At 40.5% G+C, this 14,738-nt stretch overlaps 1 protein-coding gene across 1 annotated transcript in view; it reads left to right on the forward strand.

Moving 5' to 3' along the window:
* The window catches only part of LOC138851440 (venom protease-like), a 95,108-nt gene that overhangs the window by 55,047 nt on the left and 25,323 nt on the right, over positions 1 to 14,738 (forward strand). The window contains exon 5 of the mRNA XM_070080573.1: positions 13,916 to 14,085. Coding sequence (XP_069936674.1) covers positions 13,916 to 14,085 — 170 coding nt within the window. The remainder of the gene's footprint in view (positions 1 to 13,915; positions 14,086 to 14,738) is intronic.

Consider the following 14,738-nt stretch of genomic DNA (forward strand, 5'->3'; position numbering starts at 1 on the left):
TTGATAAATTAGACACATGTGCAACTCTTGGGTATCTTTATTAAGGAACTGTTTCGCCACACAATGGCTTCATCAGTCCATACAAAGGAGAATCTTGAAGAACAGGAGGAGAATGAGGTAATCAGTCCAATCTTGAGTCGATGTGGTCAGTCAATCAATCTTGAATAGATTGATGGACTGACCACATCGACTCAAGGTTCAGGGACTAATTACCTCATTCTCCTCCTGTTCTTCAAGTTTCTCCTTTGTATGGACTGATGAAGCCACTGTGTGGCGAAACGTTTCCACAATAAAGATACCCAAGAGTTGCACATGTGTCTAATTTATTATTATCTTGCTATTGTTCTTAGTTCTTTACAAGATTCTCGAAAAGTTTTCTAAAAACTGATCATTGCAGTAACTAGTTCCTACTAGTTACTGCAGTTTATTGTCATACAAATCAGATCTTGGGTTGTAGGTTAAATCATTTCTTCCTTAAACACGTACCCCACCACCTTGTCTATTTCTATCCAAGAGTTGTATATTGTAGTTTTCTTGACTCACGAAATCGTAATGACACGATTGCCACGGCCACGCTAGCTGGAGATTCGTCTGTAAAAACTTGCATTTGTGGTCACAGTTGTGCCTGTGCTAACCTTCCTATGGTGTAGAAATATACCTAGTTGGATGAATCTTATTGTGGCTAGCTGGTCCAGTGGCTAACGTGACGGTCTGGAGTTTTGAGGCTCAATGATCGCGGGTTCTATCCCCGCCCGTGGTATGGTTTGTAGTTTTCTATTTTAACTTCGTCGTCAGTCATCGTGTCATCTAACCAGGATTCAGAGAGGGATGTAACTGCCGCATTACTCTTGTTTGCTAGAATCCTAATTTCCGACATTTTTGGTGAAAGTGATCTAACATTGACCTGAGTAAAGTGAAGGTCTTCTTTCTTGAAACATAGTCATTAATATATGGCAGGGGTTCATTTGTAGTAAAACTGTTAGATAAATCAATGTCGGCACTGCTGGAGGGTAATGGAGCTCAAATGTTCTTGTTGCAAACAGATATTTAGCACCATTAACATAACCAAAATTACAACCGTTGTGCACCCACAAATTACACACTTCACATATGGTGTAATTACCGTTCTTCCTCTGTACCCTAGTACAGTGTAAACAACTTGAATAAAATTGATGAAATCGTTGTACAACTTAATAAAGTATTGTTAGCTGAAATAAAATAAAAGTAAATGAAGCACGATTGCAATCACCTGGATTCCCTAAAACTACACAATCCAGGGCAACTTGGTTCAGGGCAGGTCGCTCCTGCCTCTCGCAACTACTGGATCACTGTGATGTGGTCTTGGTTGCACTGGAAGAAAAACAGAATGCAGATATAATATATACAGACTTTACGAAAGCCTTTGACAAGTGCGATCACGGTGTAATAACGCTAAAGTAAGACACAGGAAACAGGCATCTTTATTCCGAAACGTTTTGCCTACACAGGAGGCTTCTTCAATCGAGTACAGAAAGCAGGTAGGAGCAGTAGAGATGTGAAAACGGTGTAATCAGTCCATCACTCTTGAAGACTTAGATTTGAAGTTGTCTATCCCTCAGCCTGGAGAAGAGTTCTGTTCAATACTCTGAAACTGTGAAAATCAAACGACAGTGTGGAGACTTGTATACTGTCGAAAGGAGAGGTGTAGAGTGGTAGAAGAAAGAATGTAATCACTGAGAGTTCACGTCCCTCTCAGATCCAACCATTCTCATTTGAAAAAGTTCTCCAAGGTGTTTTCTCTTCTGTACCAAGATGCCATTCTGTTGGTGTCTGACAGAGTGAATATTAAAATCGTCTACAATACTGACTATGGAACAAGACTCTTTTTCAGGGTGAGGGACTGACAACCTCAAATCTACATGCTCAAGGGTGATGGACTGATTACATAGTCTTCACATCTCTACTGCTCCTGCCTACTTTCTGTATACTCGATTGAAGAAGCCTACTGTGTAGGCGAAACGTTACGGAATGAAGATGCCTAACTGTTGCCTATGTGTCTCGCTTACCAACCAAGATGAAGAATTAGAGACATGTGCAACATCTAGGTATGTATTTGTAGACGTGTCGCCAACCAGCGGCTTGATCAGTACACTACAACAATGCTTTCACCTGCTGCTCGTCCCTCACCTGACGCCGGTATATATGGCTGTGTTTCAGATTCTTCAAGATTATGGTGTTTTTCACTGACTCCAGGGACTGATTTACTGGTTGGCGAAACGTCTGCAAATAAAGATACCCAGATGTTACACATGTGTCATTCTTCATTTTGTGGGTACAATGTACTATTCATGTACATAACTTATTTTCATCAAGGGGGGGGGCTGTAGTCCCCTCAGTCTTTCTCCCAGTTGCTGCACCACTTTCTATTTTTTATGTAAATGTGCGAATTTGTCATTGAACACATGAGGGGTATTGTAATTCTTGTCACACGTCTCCGGTATTTTAATCAATGGAAAAAGTTCAAGACGCCTACTGTAAAATACATATAAGGGGTATATTATGGATCTATGGAACTCTTATTAACCTTATTTTCTATTTTTACTTCCACGGCTTTAAATTCATCCAAATTAGTTTTCTAACTACAAAGAACTTTCCTGAAGTACCTCTTCACTGTAGCAATTATATACCTGATTATGTTCAGTACTGAACTACAAATGTATTTTCTCCCCAAAACTGATGTTGTTCAATATCAATATGTTCCGTGTATTTCTAAAGCTTGCTAATTCAATTTACTTATTTTATTATTTTTCTTTATCAGATATTTCTGGGTTGTAATAAGAAATTTCAATATATAAAATATTTGACAAGACAACACAAGTTTCCTGTTGCTTCTGACGGTGACATCTCGCTGTTTTCTATCAGGTTATAATTTGTAAGTAGCTTAATTGAGTTTTCTTGTTGTGAGACCAGCGCTGTATAGCCCTTGTGGCTTAGCGCTTCTTTTTGATTATAATAATAATTGTTGTGGGACATATTTTCCCAGGCTGAAGCAGACTGTAACTTGGTGACAAGTTATATAGACACTCGGGTAACATGTGAGGCTGATTAAGGTGTACGACACTCAAGTTATGAACACTGGCGTGTTTCGGGGTCTATGTTGCATGTTGATAAATGAGACATATGTGCAACACTTGGGTATCTTTAATGAGGAAACGTTTCGCCACACAGTGGCTTCATCAGTCCATACACAGGAGAATGGTGAAGAACAGGAAGAGTTTGAGGTAATCAGTCCCTCAGCCATAAGTCGATGTAATCAGTTCATCAATCTTTAAAAGAATACAGCATATATGCGAAGAAGTGGCTTATATACTGTAGGCAGGAGAGGTGCAGCAGTCGTAGGTGGTATCACAGTTGGCAAATCCAAACGTGGAAGTAGGTCATATCTAAAGGAGGGGCAAGTGAAGAATTCCCTGTATTAAGATCCAAAGACGTTGCTCTGTCTGACAGGAATGTTGATCAATGGTTCAGAGAACCGACAAGTTGCAACACTTATACAGTATATAAGCCACTGCTTGGTATATATGCTGTATTCTTTACAAGACTGATGGACTGATTGCATCGTCTCAAGGCTGAGGGACTGATTACCTCAAACTCCTCTTGTTCTTCACCATTCTCTTTTGTATGGACTGATGAAGCCACTGTGTGGCGAAACGTTTACTCATTAAAGATACCCAAGTGTTGCACATGTCTCATTTATCAACTTGTCGGTTCTCTGAACCATTCATCTATATATGCTGCATGTGGTGGCATACACTAGAGCAGCATTCACAGCTATTCAAAGGACGACTTACAGCCAAACAACGTCTGGAGTCGGCAATTTTCTGCAAAAGACACTCATGGAGTGTGTGATATCAGGTTGTTACCTCTGTCCTGGGTGTATAAGTTGCAAGCGGTGAGCAAAGGACCCGATACCAACTTAACAACTTCATTACAAGTCTCTTGCAAACTTGGTAAGCAGTAGGGAAGTGTAATTATCACAAACATTTTGAGTTGCAAAAATGGATTGCTAATTAATCAAAACTTAAAGAAATTAAAATTAAAAATATCGGCACAGAGCAGCCGGAGTTAGCAATGGCTGACGGCTAGTTCCACTAGGATAACAAGACGGTTTACTATAGTAACGTTACTGCGTGAAAAACAATACCATAAAGACCACGGGAGGATAATTCTTTCAGATTGCAGCGTCGGTCGTTTTACTTTACTCAGAGCATAACAGATTACTCCCATTCTCTCCCTTAATCATTCACTGCACACTGGGTACAGCATTCTCTCCCCGGGATAATTATTTTAACCCACAGGACACAGAATTCCTCCTGTGCGCTGGGCACTTCATCAAGGCGCTATACGCAAGTTCCTTTTTCCGCTTTGCTGATTTCTTGGGCTTGGGAAAAGCGTTTCTAGTCTCATAAGGAACTCCTGTTCCCATATAATTTTTCATCAAGTTTCGAGCACTATTTCTTCCCAAAAACTGATAAGCAGGATTCAACATGGTATAATCTGTAGTGACCCAAAAAACTCCTAACAAAATAAGCCAATTCCTTCACTTCCGCCATGCTTTTGCACAGATTATCTGGCAATAGGCTGCCGGAGCAAGAGCACAGGAGATTAGGAAGGCGATACACAACGTGACGCTCAGAGTCCAGCACACTTTACTTTGATCCTCCATCTAAAACATTCGTAGACGTGTACAGAATATTGTACTGAACAATGTATGTGTTGACGTAGGTATTGCTGGCAGAGACATGGAGTTCAAGAGGCTTTCATGTGGTGTGACCTCAGGTGGCAGCAACAGGTGTCCTGCACAGAATGTCTGAAAAAAAAAATTCTACAGAATTCGGGTAGACAGTTTGTTTTCAACATGGGCTGGTAGAGACAAATTGACGGCTGTTGAAGCGATATAAAATGTTGGATATCTTCACAGGAGACAAAGCAATTTGTATCTGTCTCTGTCTCTCTAAGTAACTTGTCTAGGTTCTAACATTTGTGTTGGCGTGATAGCTAGGCTTGGTGAGTGTGAAGACGCATGAAATACTTTCCTGCTTCCACTAAATATGACATTCTTAATGTTGATAAGGGTTGACCAGTTTGCAGGACATGAATCAGTGTTTATGGCGGTTTGTGCTATATTTATAAAAAGTCAAAGCCTGGTTGGTGAGAGCCGTGATCCATGGTGCCGATGGTAGGAGGGACCAAGTGCTGGTAATATAGGCTGAGGAATGAATTAACACAGGTTATGCTACACATTTTGGCGCCAGCTCTGACAGGTGGGATGTGTCACCATTGTGCTAACACACAGACAAGATACAGGCAGATGATGTGAAAAGGAAAAGTTGCAGGAATGGTCTGGCTGTAGTGTATTAGCATGAGTAACGTGTTATAATCGGTAATGAGTACGTCAGCATTAAATATGCATGTCAGCAGTGAATCTGAATGTTGGCCTTAAATATGTATGCCAGTATGGATAATGGGTATCACATCTTGATAATGTGTATGTCAACATGCGTAATATATATGCTGTACCAGTTCTTTCTCTTTTTATATTTTTGTATTTATATGAAGTACTAAATCAGTGTGAGTCGTTAAGCGCAAGGAATGGAGGCTCGATCCTCCGTTCAGTAACAGCGAATAAGAAATAATTTTCACAGTCAGGCACTCCCTGTTGTTTCTCGGTGTTACTATGTAGTAGTTTAGTTTTGAAAAAAATAAGGTTAGATAAATTGTGAGAACCTTCATCAGGTTACTAACCGAGCAATTTACGTTTATATGTGCATAAAAGTTACATTAACAAATGTAGACTTGCGCCTATATAAGAACATAAGAAGGAACACTGCAGCAAGCCTTCTGGCCCATGCAAGGCAGGTCCAAGTCACCTACCGGCTTAAGCCAATGACCCAACCTGGTCAGGTCAGGTGTGCAGAACTGATTACATCAGTACACTTTCCTGCATGAAACAAACATATAGTAATCGGTACTTAACAGCACAATGTCCAGCAGCCTCTCCCTGGACATCCCTTTGGCGTGCCGTCCCAGAGTCCATATTGGATGTGGATTAGCAAGTTTATTATACAATTTGCCCCAAAGAAGCGTATATCTCAGCATCATCTGAATTGCCTATAATACTTGGTTTGGGTGAAATCACCCACATATCAGAGGATCTATTGGTAATTCCAGTTAAACCTCGCCCGTTGTACAAGAATGGTATACAATACCGACAAGAAGAAATTAAGACTCATGTGCAACATCTGGTATTTTTATTGTAGACGTTTCGCCATCCAGTGGCTTTATCAATACGAATTCTACGACATAAATTGAAGACAGTAGAACTATATACAAAGGATGAGGCAATCAGTTCCTCAGCCTTGGAGTTGGTGTGAAGAGCACCGTAGTCGTGGAGGTTCTGGAGCATAGCAAGGAGGCTGGCACTTATATACTAACGCCAGGTGGAAAGGGACGTGCGTCAGAATTTTGCTAGTATCTTCCTGCATAAAAACTGAGAGGAAATAAGAGTAAAAAATTTCACACATTTTCTTATCACTCTCAGTGATCTGACCTGAGTTACTTTTGAGTGGGCCAGTCATGTCCCTTATCTTACTTCTGTATACCTGAAAGGAAATTCCTGGGTTAGTCGTCGAATCAGTTGTGACTTTAGCCTCATAATCCCTTTTATATTTCTCTCTTTAATTGAATATATTGTTTCCTTAGCTGCCCATCCCCTCTTTTGATATGCCTATATATGCTTCTCTTTTGACCATTGAGATGTTTTAACCTATTGTTTATCCACTGGGGATCATTTTTGGTTGATCTGATTTCTCTACTTGGAGCATAAGTTGTCTGGGCAGCTAGAACTATGCACTGAAAAACGGAAAATTGGTGACCATCATCACCTAACTGACCCATAGTCAGGTCATTCCAATTCAGCTCACCCAGGTAATTTCTCAGTCCCATGAAATCAGCGAAGTGGAAGTCTGGGACAAAAACTTGATTGCAGCTATTTGGGTAATTCCATGATATATCGAAACTAAGTGATTTGTGAACACTTTCCCCAAGCTTATCATTAATTAACCTCAAGATTATTAATTAGTGAATCTTTGTTGGCAAGAACCAAGTCAAGCAGATTGTTTCCTCTAGTTGGCTCTGCCAAAAAGCTGTTTTAAAAAGCAATCCTGAATCGTATCAAGAAAATTACTAGACTCAAGATTTCCTGTCACATTGTTCCAGTCAATTTGTCTAAAGTTAAAATCTCCCATTAACACGACATTTTCATATCTAGACATCTTATGAATTTCGTCCCATCGCAGCCATCAAGATTTGAGAAACTGTAGCCAAACAGATTCTGTGACCAATGCTTCTAATCTTACATCTTGTCTGGCACAATTTAAATTTTTCTCTGAAATACATTGCGGTTGCACCAACCTTCCTGTTGACTCGTTTAGTGTAGAATAGTTTATAGCCTTGTATGTGGCATTCAGAAGACATTTATCTGTCTTTCAGGTTGAACCAGGTCTCTATTACAGCAATAATATCAACATTACCTGCATAAGCAAGTAATCTTAGCTCAACTATCTTATTTTGTAGACTCCTACTATTAGTATAGTAAACTTCAAGGGAGCGTGTTATGCAGTGACATGCAGAAAAAAATATTTTATTTAACATAGTTCGGGATTAAACTGAAAGCGAACGCATTTTGTTCCTGTCAGTCAGGCAGTGGCCAGAACAGGAGCAGATGAGAAGTGTGTTTAGTTCAGTACGAGACAAGTGGTGATGGGAGTAAAGTCATCATGTTTGGGTGGTAGTATGAGTAGGTAATTTTGGTAAGTTTTTTAGTGTATTTATTTTGTTTATTTTCTGGGGGGGTGTCATGGATTCTCCCTGTTTATAAATGTTCATTTATTTTGTTTAACTCTAATTAGTAGCAGTGTGGTAGTGAGCTAATGTGTACTGGAGTGTGGTGGTTTTTTTTTGGATTAGATTGTAAGTTGTATGTAAGTTATTACAGTGGTCAGTGGTCAGTCGTCACGTGAGGTCACAGACCCTGAGCTGCTTTGGGGATTAGCGTGGACGGTTACAAAGCATGGCTTGCTTCTGCAGTGTTTTAAAAACTGAGTTTGGAGAGTTGAAGGAGGAGGTCTTGCTTCTCCAGGAGGAGATTAGGAGGCTGAAGGTCCACCTCAATGGCCCTGGGAGAGAGTGTGAGGTGGTTGGAGATGTGGGGAATGAGGCTTCTAGCAGTGAGGTGCAGTCTGTCTCTCACTGTGAGGAGGCTGTAGGTGGGGAGGTAGCAACGGGTACCAGCAGTGAGGTGCAGCCCAGCACCTGCTACAAGTGGCGAGTTGTTCACAGTAATGGGAGGCGCATCAGAGTAAGGAAAGTTAAGAGTGAAGATCTGAAGGTAGGAAATCGCTTCTCTGTTCTCCAGGATGAATGTACTTCAGTGGCCAGTGAAGGTAAGGGTACTACTGCCCCTGCTAATGAAGGTAAGCGCATTCTTGTGGTTGGTGACTCTCAGGTAAGATATGTTGACCGTGCTTTTTGTAATAGGAATAAGAAGATGAGAGATAGAGTGTGCTTCCCTGGAGCTGGTGTTGGGGACATTGTCAACAGACTGGATAATATCATGTCAGGTAATGGGAACAAGCCCATTATCTGTCTCAGTGCTGGTGGAAATGATATTGGGAAGGGTAGGAGAGAAGAGCTGCTAGATAAGTACAGGTCAGCTATAGATTTCATTAAGTCTAAGGGAGGGATCCCAATCATATGTAGCATCTTGCCTAGAAGGGGAGTAGGAAATGAATGGTTGTCTAGGGCAATTGGTGTAAATTGCTGGCTAGACAGATACTGCAAGGAACTTGCAATCCCATTCATTGACAACTGGAACAACTTTTATGGCAAACATGATATGTATGCAAGGGATGGGGTTCATCTCTCTGGGGCAGGGGTGGTAGCACTTGCAGACTCGATTGAGAAGGCCATTGGTGAAATGCCTATGATTTTAAACTGATGGAAGATAGAGGTATGGGTGTGTGTGGGAAACAAGCAGGTTGCAACACTAGGGTTGGAAACAGTAAATGTATAAAAGGCATTCAGCATGAAGTTATAAATAAAGACAATAGAACAGGTCAGAAAACAAAGGGGGACAGCAGAGGGCAGCAAGGGACTAGCTCCCTTAAGGTTTACTATACTAATAGCAGGAGTGTTAGAAATAAGATAGATGAGCTAAGATTAATTGCAAGTGCAGGAAACATAGATATTATTGCTATAACAGAGACCTGGCTCAATCTGAAAGATAGAGAGATGCCATCTGAATGTCACATACAAGGCTATAAATTATTCCACACTGACAGGGTCAACAGGAAAGGTGGTGGAGTAGCGATGTATGTCAGAGACAATTTAAATTGTTGTGTTAGACAAGATATTAAATTAGAAGCGTCAGCCACTGAATCTGTTTGGTTACAGCTTCTCGAGGGCCGAGAAAAACTAATTTTGGGTGTGATTTACAGGGCCCCAAATCTTGATAGGGAGTGCAGTAAACTTCTATGGGACGAAATTCGTAAGGCATCTACATACGAAAATGTTGTGCTAATGGGAGATTTCAACTATAGACAGATTGACTGGAGCAATTTGACAGGAAATTTAGAGTCGGGTGACTTTCTTGATACGATCCAGGATTGTTTTTTAAAACAGTTTGTGACAGAGCCAACTAGGGGAAATAACCTCCTTGACTTGGTTCTTGCCAGTAGGGAAACACTAATTAATAATCTTGAGGTTAATGATGAGCTTGGGGAGAGTGATCACAAATCACTCAGTTTTAACATATCATGGAATTCCCCTAATAATGGCAATCAAGTCTCCGTCCCTGACTTTCGCTTGGCTGATTTCATAGGACTGAAAAATTACTTAGGTGGGCTGAACTGGAATGACCTGACTAGGGGTCAGGTAGGTGGTGATGGTTGCCGATATGATGCTTTCCAGGGCATAGTTCTAGCTGCTCAGTCAAATTATGTTCCAAATAGGGAAATCAGATCAAACAAAAATGATCCTAAATGGATGAACAATAGATTAAAATATCTGATTGGTCAAAAGAGAGGCATATATAGGCAAATCAAAAGAGGAGAGGGGCAATTAAGAAATCGATATATTCAGTTAAAGAGAGAAATAAAAAAGGGAATTAGAAAAGCAAAAAGAGATTATGAGGTTAAAGTTGCAAGAGAATCGAAGACTAACCCAAAAGGATTCTTTCAGGTATACAGAAGTAAGATCAGGGACAAGATAGGCCCACTCAAAAGTTCCTCGGGTCAGCTCACTGACAGTGATAAGGAAATGTGTAGAATTTTTAACACATACTTCCTCTCAGTTTTTACACAGGAGGATACCAGTGATATTCCAGTAATGATAAATTATGTAGAACAGGACGATAATAAACTGTGCACTATTAGGGTCACAAGTGACATGGTCCTTAGGCAAATAGATAAATTAAAACCTAACAAATCCCCAGGCCCTGATGAACTGTATGCAAGGGTTCTAAAGGAATGTAAAGAGGAGCTTAGCACACCTTTGGCTAATCTTTTCAACATATCACTACAAACTGGCATGGTGCCAGATAAGTGGAAAATGGCAAATGTGATACCTATTTTCAAAACAGGTGACAGGTCCTTAGCTTCGAACTATAGACCAATAAGCCTAACCTCCATAGTGGGAAAATTTATGGAATCAATAATTGCCGAGGCAGTTCGTAGCCACCTTGAAAAGCATAAATTAATCAACGAATCTCAGCATGGTTTTACAAAGGGACGTTCCTGCCTTACGAATTTATTAACTTTTTTCACTAAGGTATTTGAGGAGGTAGATCATGGTAACGAATATGATATTGTGTATATGGACTTCAGTAAGGCTTTTGACAGGGTCCCACATCAGAGACTATTGAGGAAAATTAAAGCACATGGAATAGGAGGAGAAATTTTTTCCTGGATAGAGGCATGGTTGACAAATAGGCAGCAGAGAGTTTGCATAAATGGGGAGAAATCAGAGTGGGGAAGCGTCACGAGCGGTGTTCCACAGGGGTCAGTGTTGGGCCCCCTGCTGTTCACAATCTACATAAACGACATAGATGAGGGCATAAAGAGCGACATCGGCAAGTTTGCCGATGACACCAAAATAGGCCGTCGAATTCATTCTGACGAGGACATTCGAGCACTCCAGGAAGATTTGAATAGACTGATGCAGTGGTCGGAGAAGTGGCAGATGCAGTTTAATATAGACAAATGCAAAGTTCTAAATGTTGGACAGGACAATAACCATGCCACATATAAACTAAATAATGTAGATCTTAATATTACGGATTGCGAAAAAGATTTAGGAGTTCTGGTTAGCAGTAATCTGAAACCAAGACAACAGTGCATAAGTGTTCGCAATAAAGCTAATAGAATCCTTGGCTTCATATCAAGAAGCATAAATAATAGGAGTCCTCAGGTTGTTCTTCAACTCTATACATCCTTGGTTAGGCCTCATTTAGATTATGCTGCACAGTTTTGGTCACCGTATTACAGAATGGATATAAATTCTCTGGAAAATGTACAAAGGAGGATGACAAAGATGATCCCATGTATCAGAAACCTTCCCTATGAGGATAGACTAAGGGCCCTGAAACTGCACTCTCTAGAAAGACGTAGAATTAGGGGGGATATGATTGAGGTTTATAAGTGGAAGACAGGAATAAATAAAGGGGATGTAAATAGTGTGCTGATAATATCTAGCCTAGACAGGACTCGCAGCAATGGTTTTAAGTTGGAAAAATTCAGATTCAGGAGGGATATAGGAAAGTACTGGTTTGGTAATAGAGTTGTGGATGAGTGGAACAAACTCCCAAGTACCGTTATAGAGGCCAGAACGTTGTGTAGCTTTAAAAATAGGTTGGATAAATACATGAGTAGATGTGGGTGGGTGTGAGTTAGACCTGATAGCTTGTGCTAACGGGTCGGTTGCCGTGTTCCTCCCTTGAGTCAATGTGACCTGACCTGACTAGGTTGGGTGCATTGGCTTAAGCCGGTAGGGACTTGGACCTGCCTCGCATGGGCCAGTAGGCCTTCTGCAGTGTTCCTTCGTTCTTATGTTCTTCTTCTTCTTATATATTTATGTATAGGCGAGTTTTTGTGTCCTTCCTTATACAACGTTAATTATTTGAACTCATGCTTAATTTGTATGAGTACATGCTGGCCCAAGGTTTGCTGTGTTTTCAGAGTAATTTTGTAACCCCTAGACAGCAGTGTAAGCAGCCTATAGGAGCCAGGAACATTTTAAGTAACGACATCAAAGTCGTAACAGAACTAGTCACTCGCTGTCCTCTACTGTCTCTCTTTGTTGATCAATTGCTTTGCCTTTACTAGCAACTTTATTTTGAATAATGTCTATTAAAAATATCCCTGAGGAATCCTGGTAATATCTTCTGTTTTCAACCCTTGTGCTGCCGCATGATTCTCACACACCTTCATACCTCTATAATCAATCAGTGTAAAGTCCTAGACAAGTTAGCAGTGGGTTTCCCCTCAATCGAGATGGCTAATGCAGCCACTCCAACCCCTGAGAGATGAACCCCATTCATTGCATACATATCACGTTTGCCATAAAATTTGTCCCAGTTATCAATGAATGGGACTGCAAGTTCCTTGCAGTACCTGTCTAACTAGCAATTTACACCAGTTGCCCTAGATATTCATTTATTGCCCACTCCCCTTCTAGGCAAGATGCTACATATGATTCACACCCCTTCCTTAAATCTAATTACACCTATAAATAACAAAGGCACAAAACCGTGACTGGAACGATACACAAATAACCCGCACATAAAAGAGAGAAGCTTACGACGACGTTTCGGTCCGACTTGGACCATTGACAGTCACACTGTGACTTTGTCAATGGTCCGAGTCGGACCGAAACGTCGTCGTAAGCTTCTCTCTTATGTGCGGGTTATTTGTGTATAATTACACTTATGGCTGACTTATACTGATCAAGCAGCTCCTGTCTCCTACCCTTCCCAATATCATTTCCACCAGCACTAAGACAGATAATGGACTTGTTCCCATTACCTGACATATTATCCAACCTGTTGACTGTCATCAACACCAGCACCTGGGAAGCACACACTCTGTTTCAACTTCCTAACTCTGTTACAGAAAGCACCATCCATATACCTTACCTGAGAATCACCCACTACCAGAATGTTCTTACCTTGATTAGCAGGGGAGTTAGTGGTACCTTTAATCTCACTAACCACTGAAGTACACTCATCCTGGAGAAAAGAGAAGTCTGTAAACAGTTATTTGGGGCAAAGCTGGTGCTTATTCCAACACTAAAATTAAATTAAGAGTTTTGGTTAGAAAGTATTTACTATTTTGAGCGGCGGTGGCAATGCACTTGCCAGACACCTGTACGGATCAGGAGCTTGGACCTTGGGTACTTCATCCCTCGTCATAGGGTTACATTAACAAGTCTGTAATTTAAGTGTGTGTTATTGGTACTTGATATATTAATAATGATCCTTTCTCTACTGTGTAACACATTGCTATAGTCTCTCAGTATGGAAAAGATGCAGCCTTTATTATTATATTAATTTTTTTTTCTGGACTTGTTGATAAGCACAATTCATATGGTAGTTATTTTATTAACAGACATACACTAATTACTTCCATAATAATGAAATACACATATTCCTCTCTCACTAATTGCATAAAATAATCCTAACATATTTTTTTGTGAAATTTCCACAGAATCTGTTGAGACAATTGGTAAAAATTCCTCTGGTAGATCTATATTTAGAAAACTCTATATTTTTTTTTTCAAAACCGTCATTAAATATAACATTATGCATTTATTTGTTTTCCAGGTGGATCGTCAAGTTCAGTTTTGCAAGAAGTGGACATAACAATATTACCATCTACAAAATGTGTAGAGAGTTATTCGACGCTACAGGAATACTCTACTGTCTGGCCTCGTAGTATAAAGGAAGAGACAATTTGTGCCGGAGATCCAAAAGGAGGAAAAGATGCTTGTCAGGTAAAGCTTTATCTTATATACTAGTGTGTGTGTGTGTGTACTTGCCTACTTGTACTCGCCTGTTTATGGTTACAGGGGTCAATTCACAGCTCCTGGCCTAGCCTCTTCGCTGTCACCTTCTCCCTGCTCCAAAAGCTGTATCATGCCTCTTAAAGCTATATATGGATCCTGCCTCCACTACATCAATCTCCAGATTATTCCACTTCTTGCTAACTTTATGAGTGAAGAAATACCTCATAACATTCCTGTGACTCATCAGAGTTTTCAACTTCCAGATGTGACTGCTTGCTGCTGTGTCCCATCTCTGAAACATTCTGTCGCTATCAACCTTCTCAATTCATATCAGTATTTTATATGTTGCTATCATGTCACCCCTATCCATCTTGTCCTCAGGTGTCGTCTGTCAGATTTCTCTTAACCTCTCCTCATAGGACATATGTCGTAGCTCCAGGATTAGTCTTGTTGCAATCATTTGCACTTTCTCTAATTTGTTGATATGCTTGATCAGGTGTTGGGTCCCATACTGGTGTTGCATACTCCAATTTGGGTCAAATGTACACTTTGTATAGTATCTTCAATGACTTTACTTAGGTATCGAGACGCTTTCCTTAGGTTTGCCAGGCTCCCATATACTGCAGCAGTTATTTGGTTGA

Source organism: Cherax quadricarinatus, unplaced genomic scaffold (assembly GCF_038502225.1).
Source record: "Cherax quadricarinatus isolate ZL_2023a unplaced genomic scaffold, ASM3850222v1 Contig617, whole genome shotgun sequence".
Taxonomy (NCBI): domain Eukaryota; kingdom Metazoa; phylum Arthropoda; class Malacostraca; order Decapoda; family Parastacidae; genus Cherax; species Cherax quadricarinatus.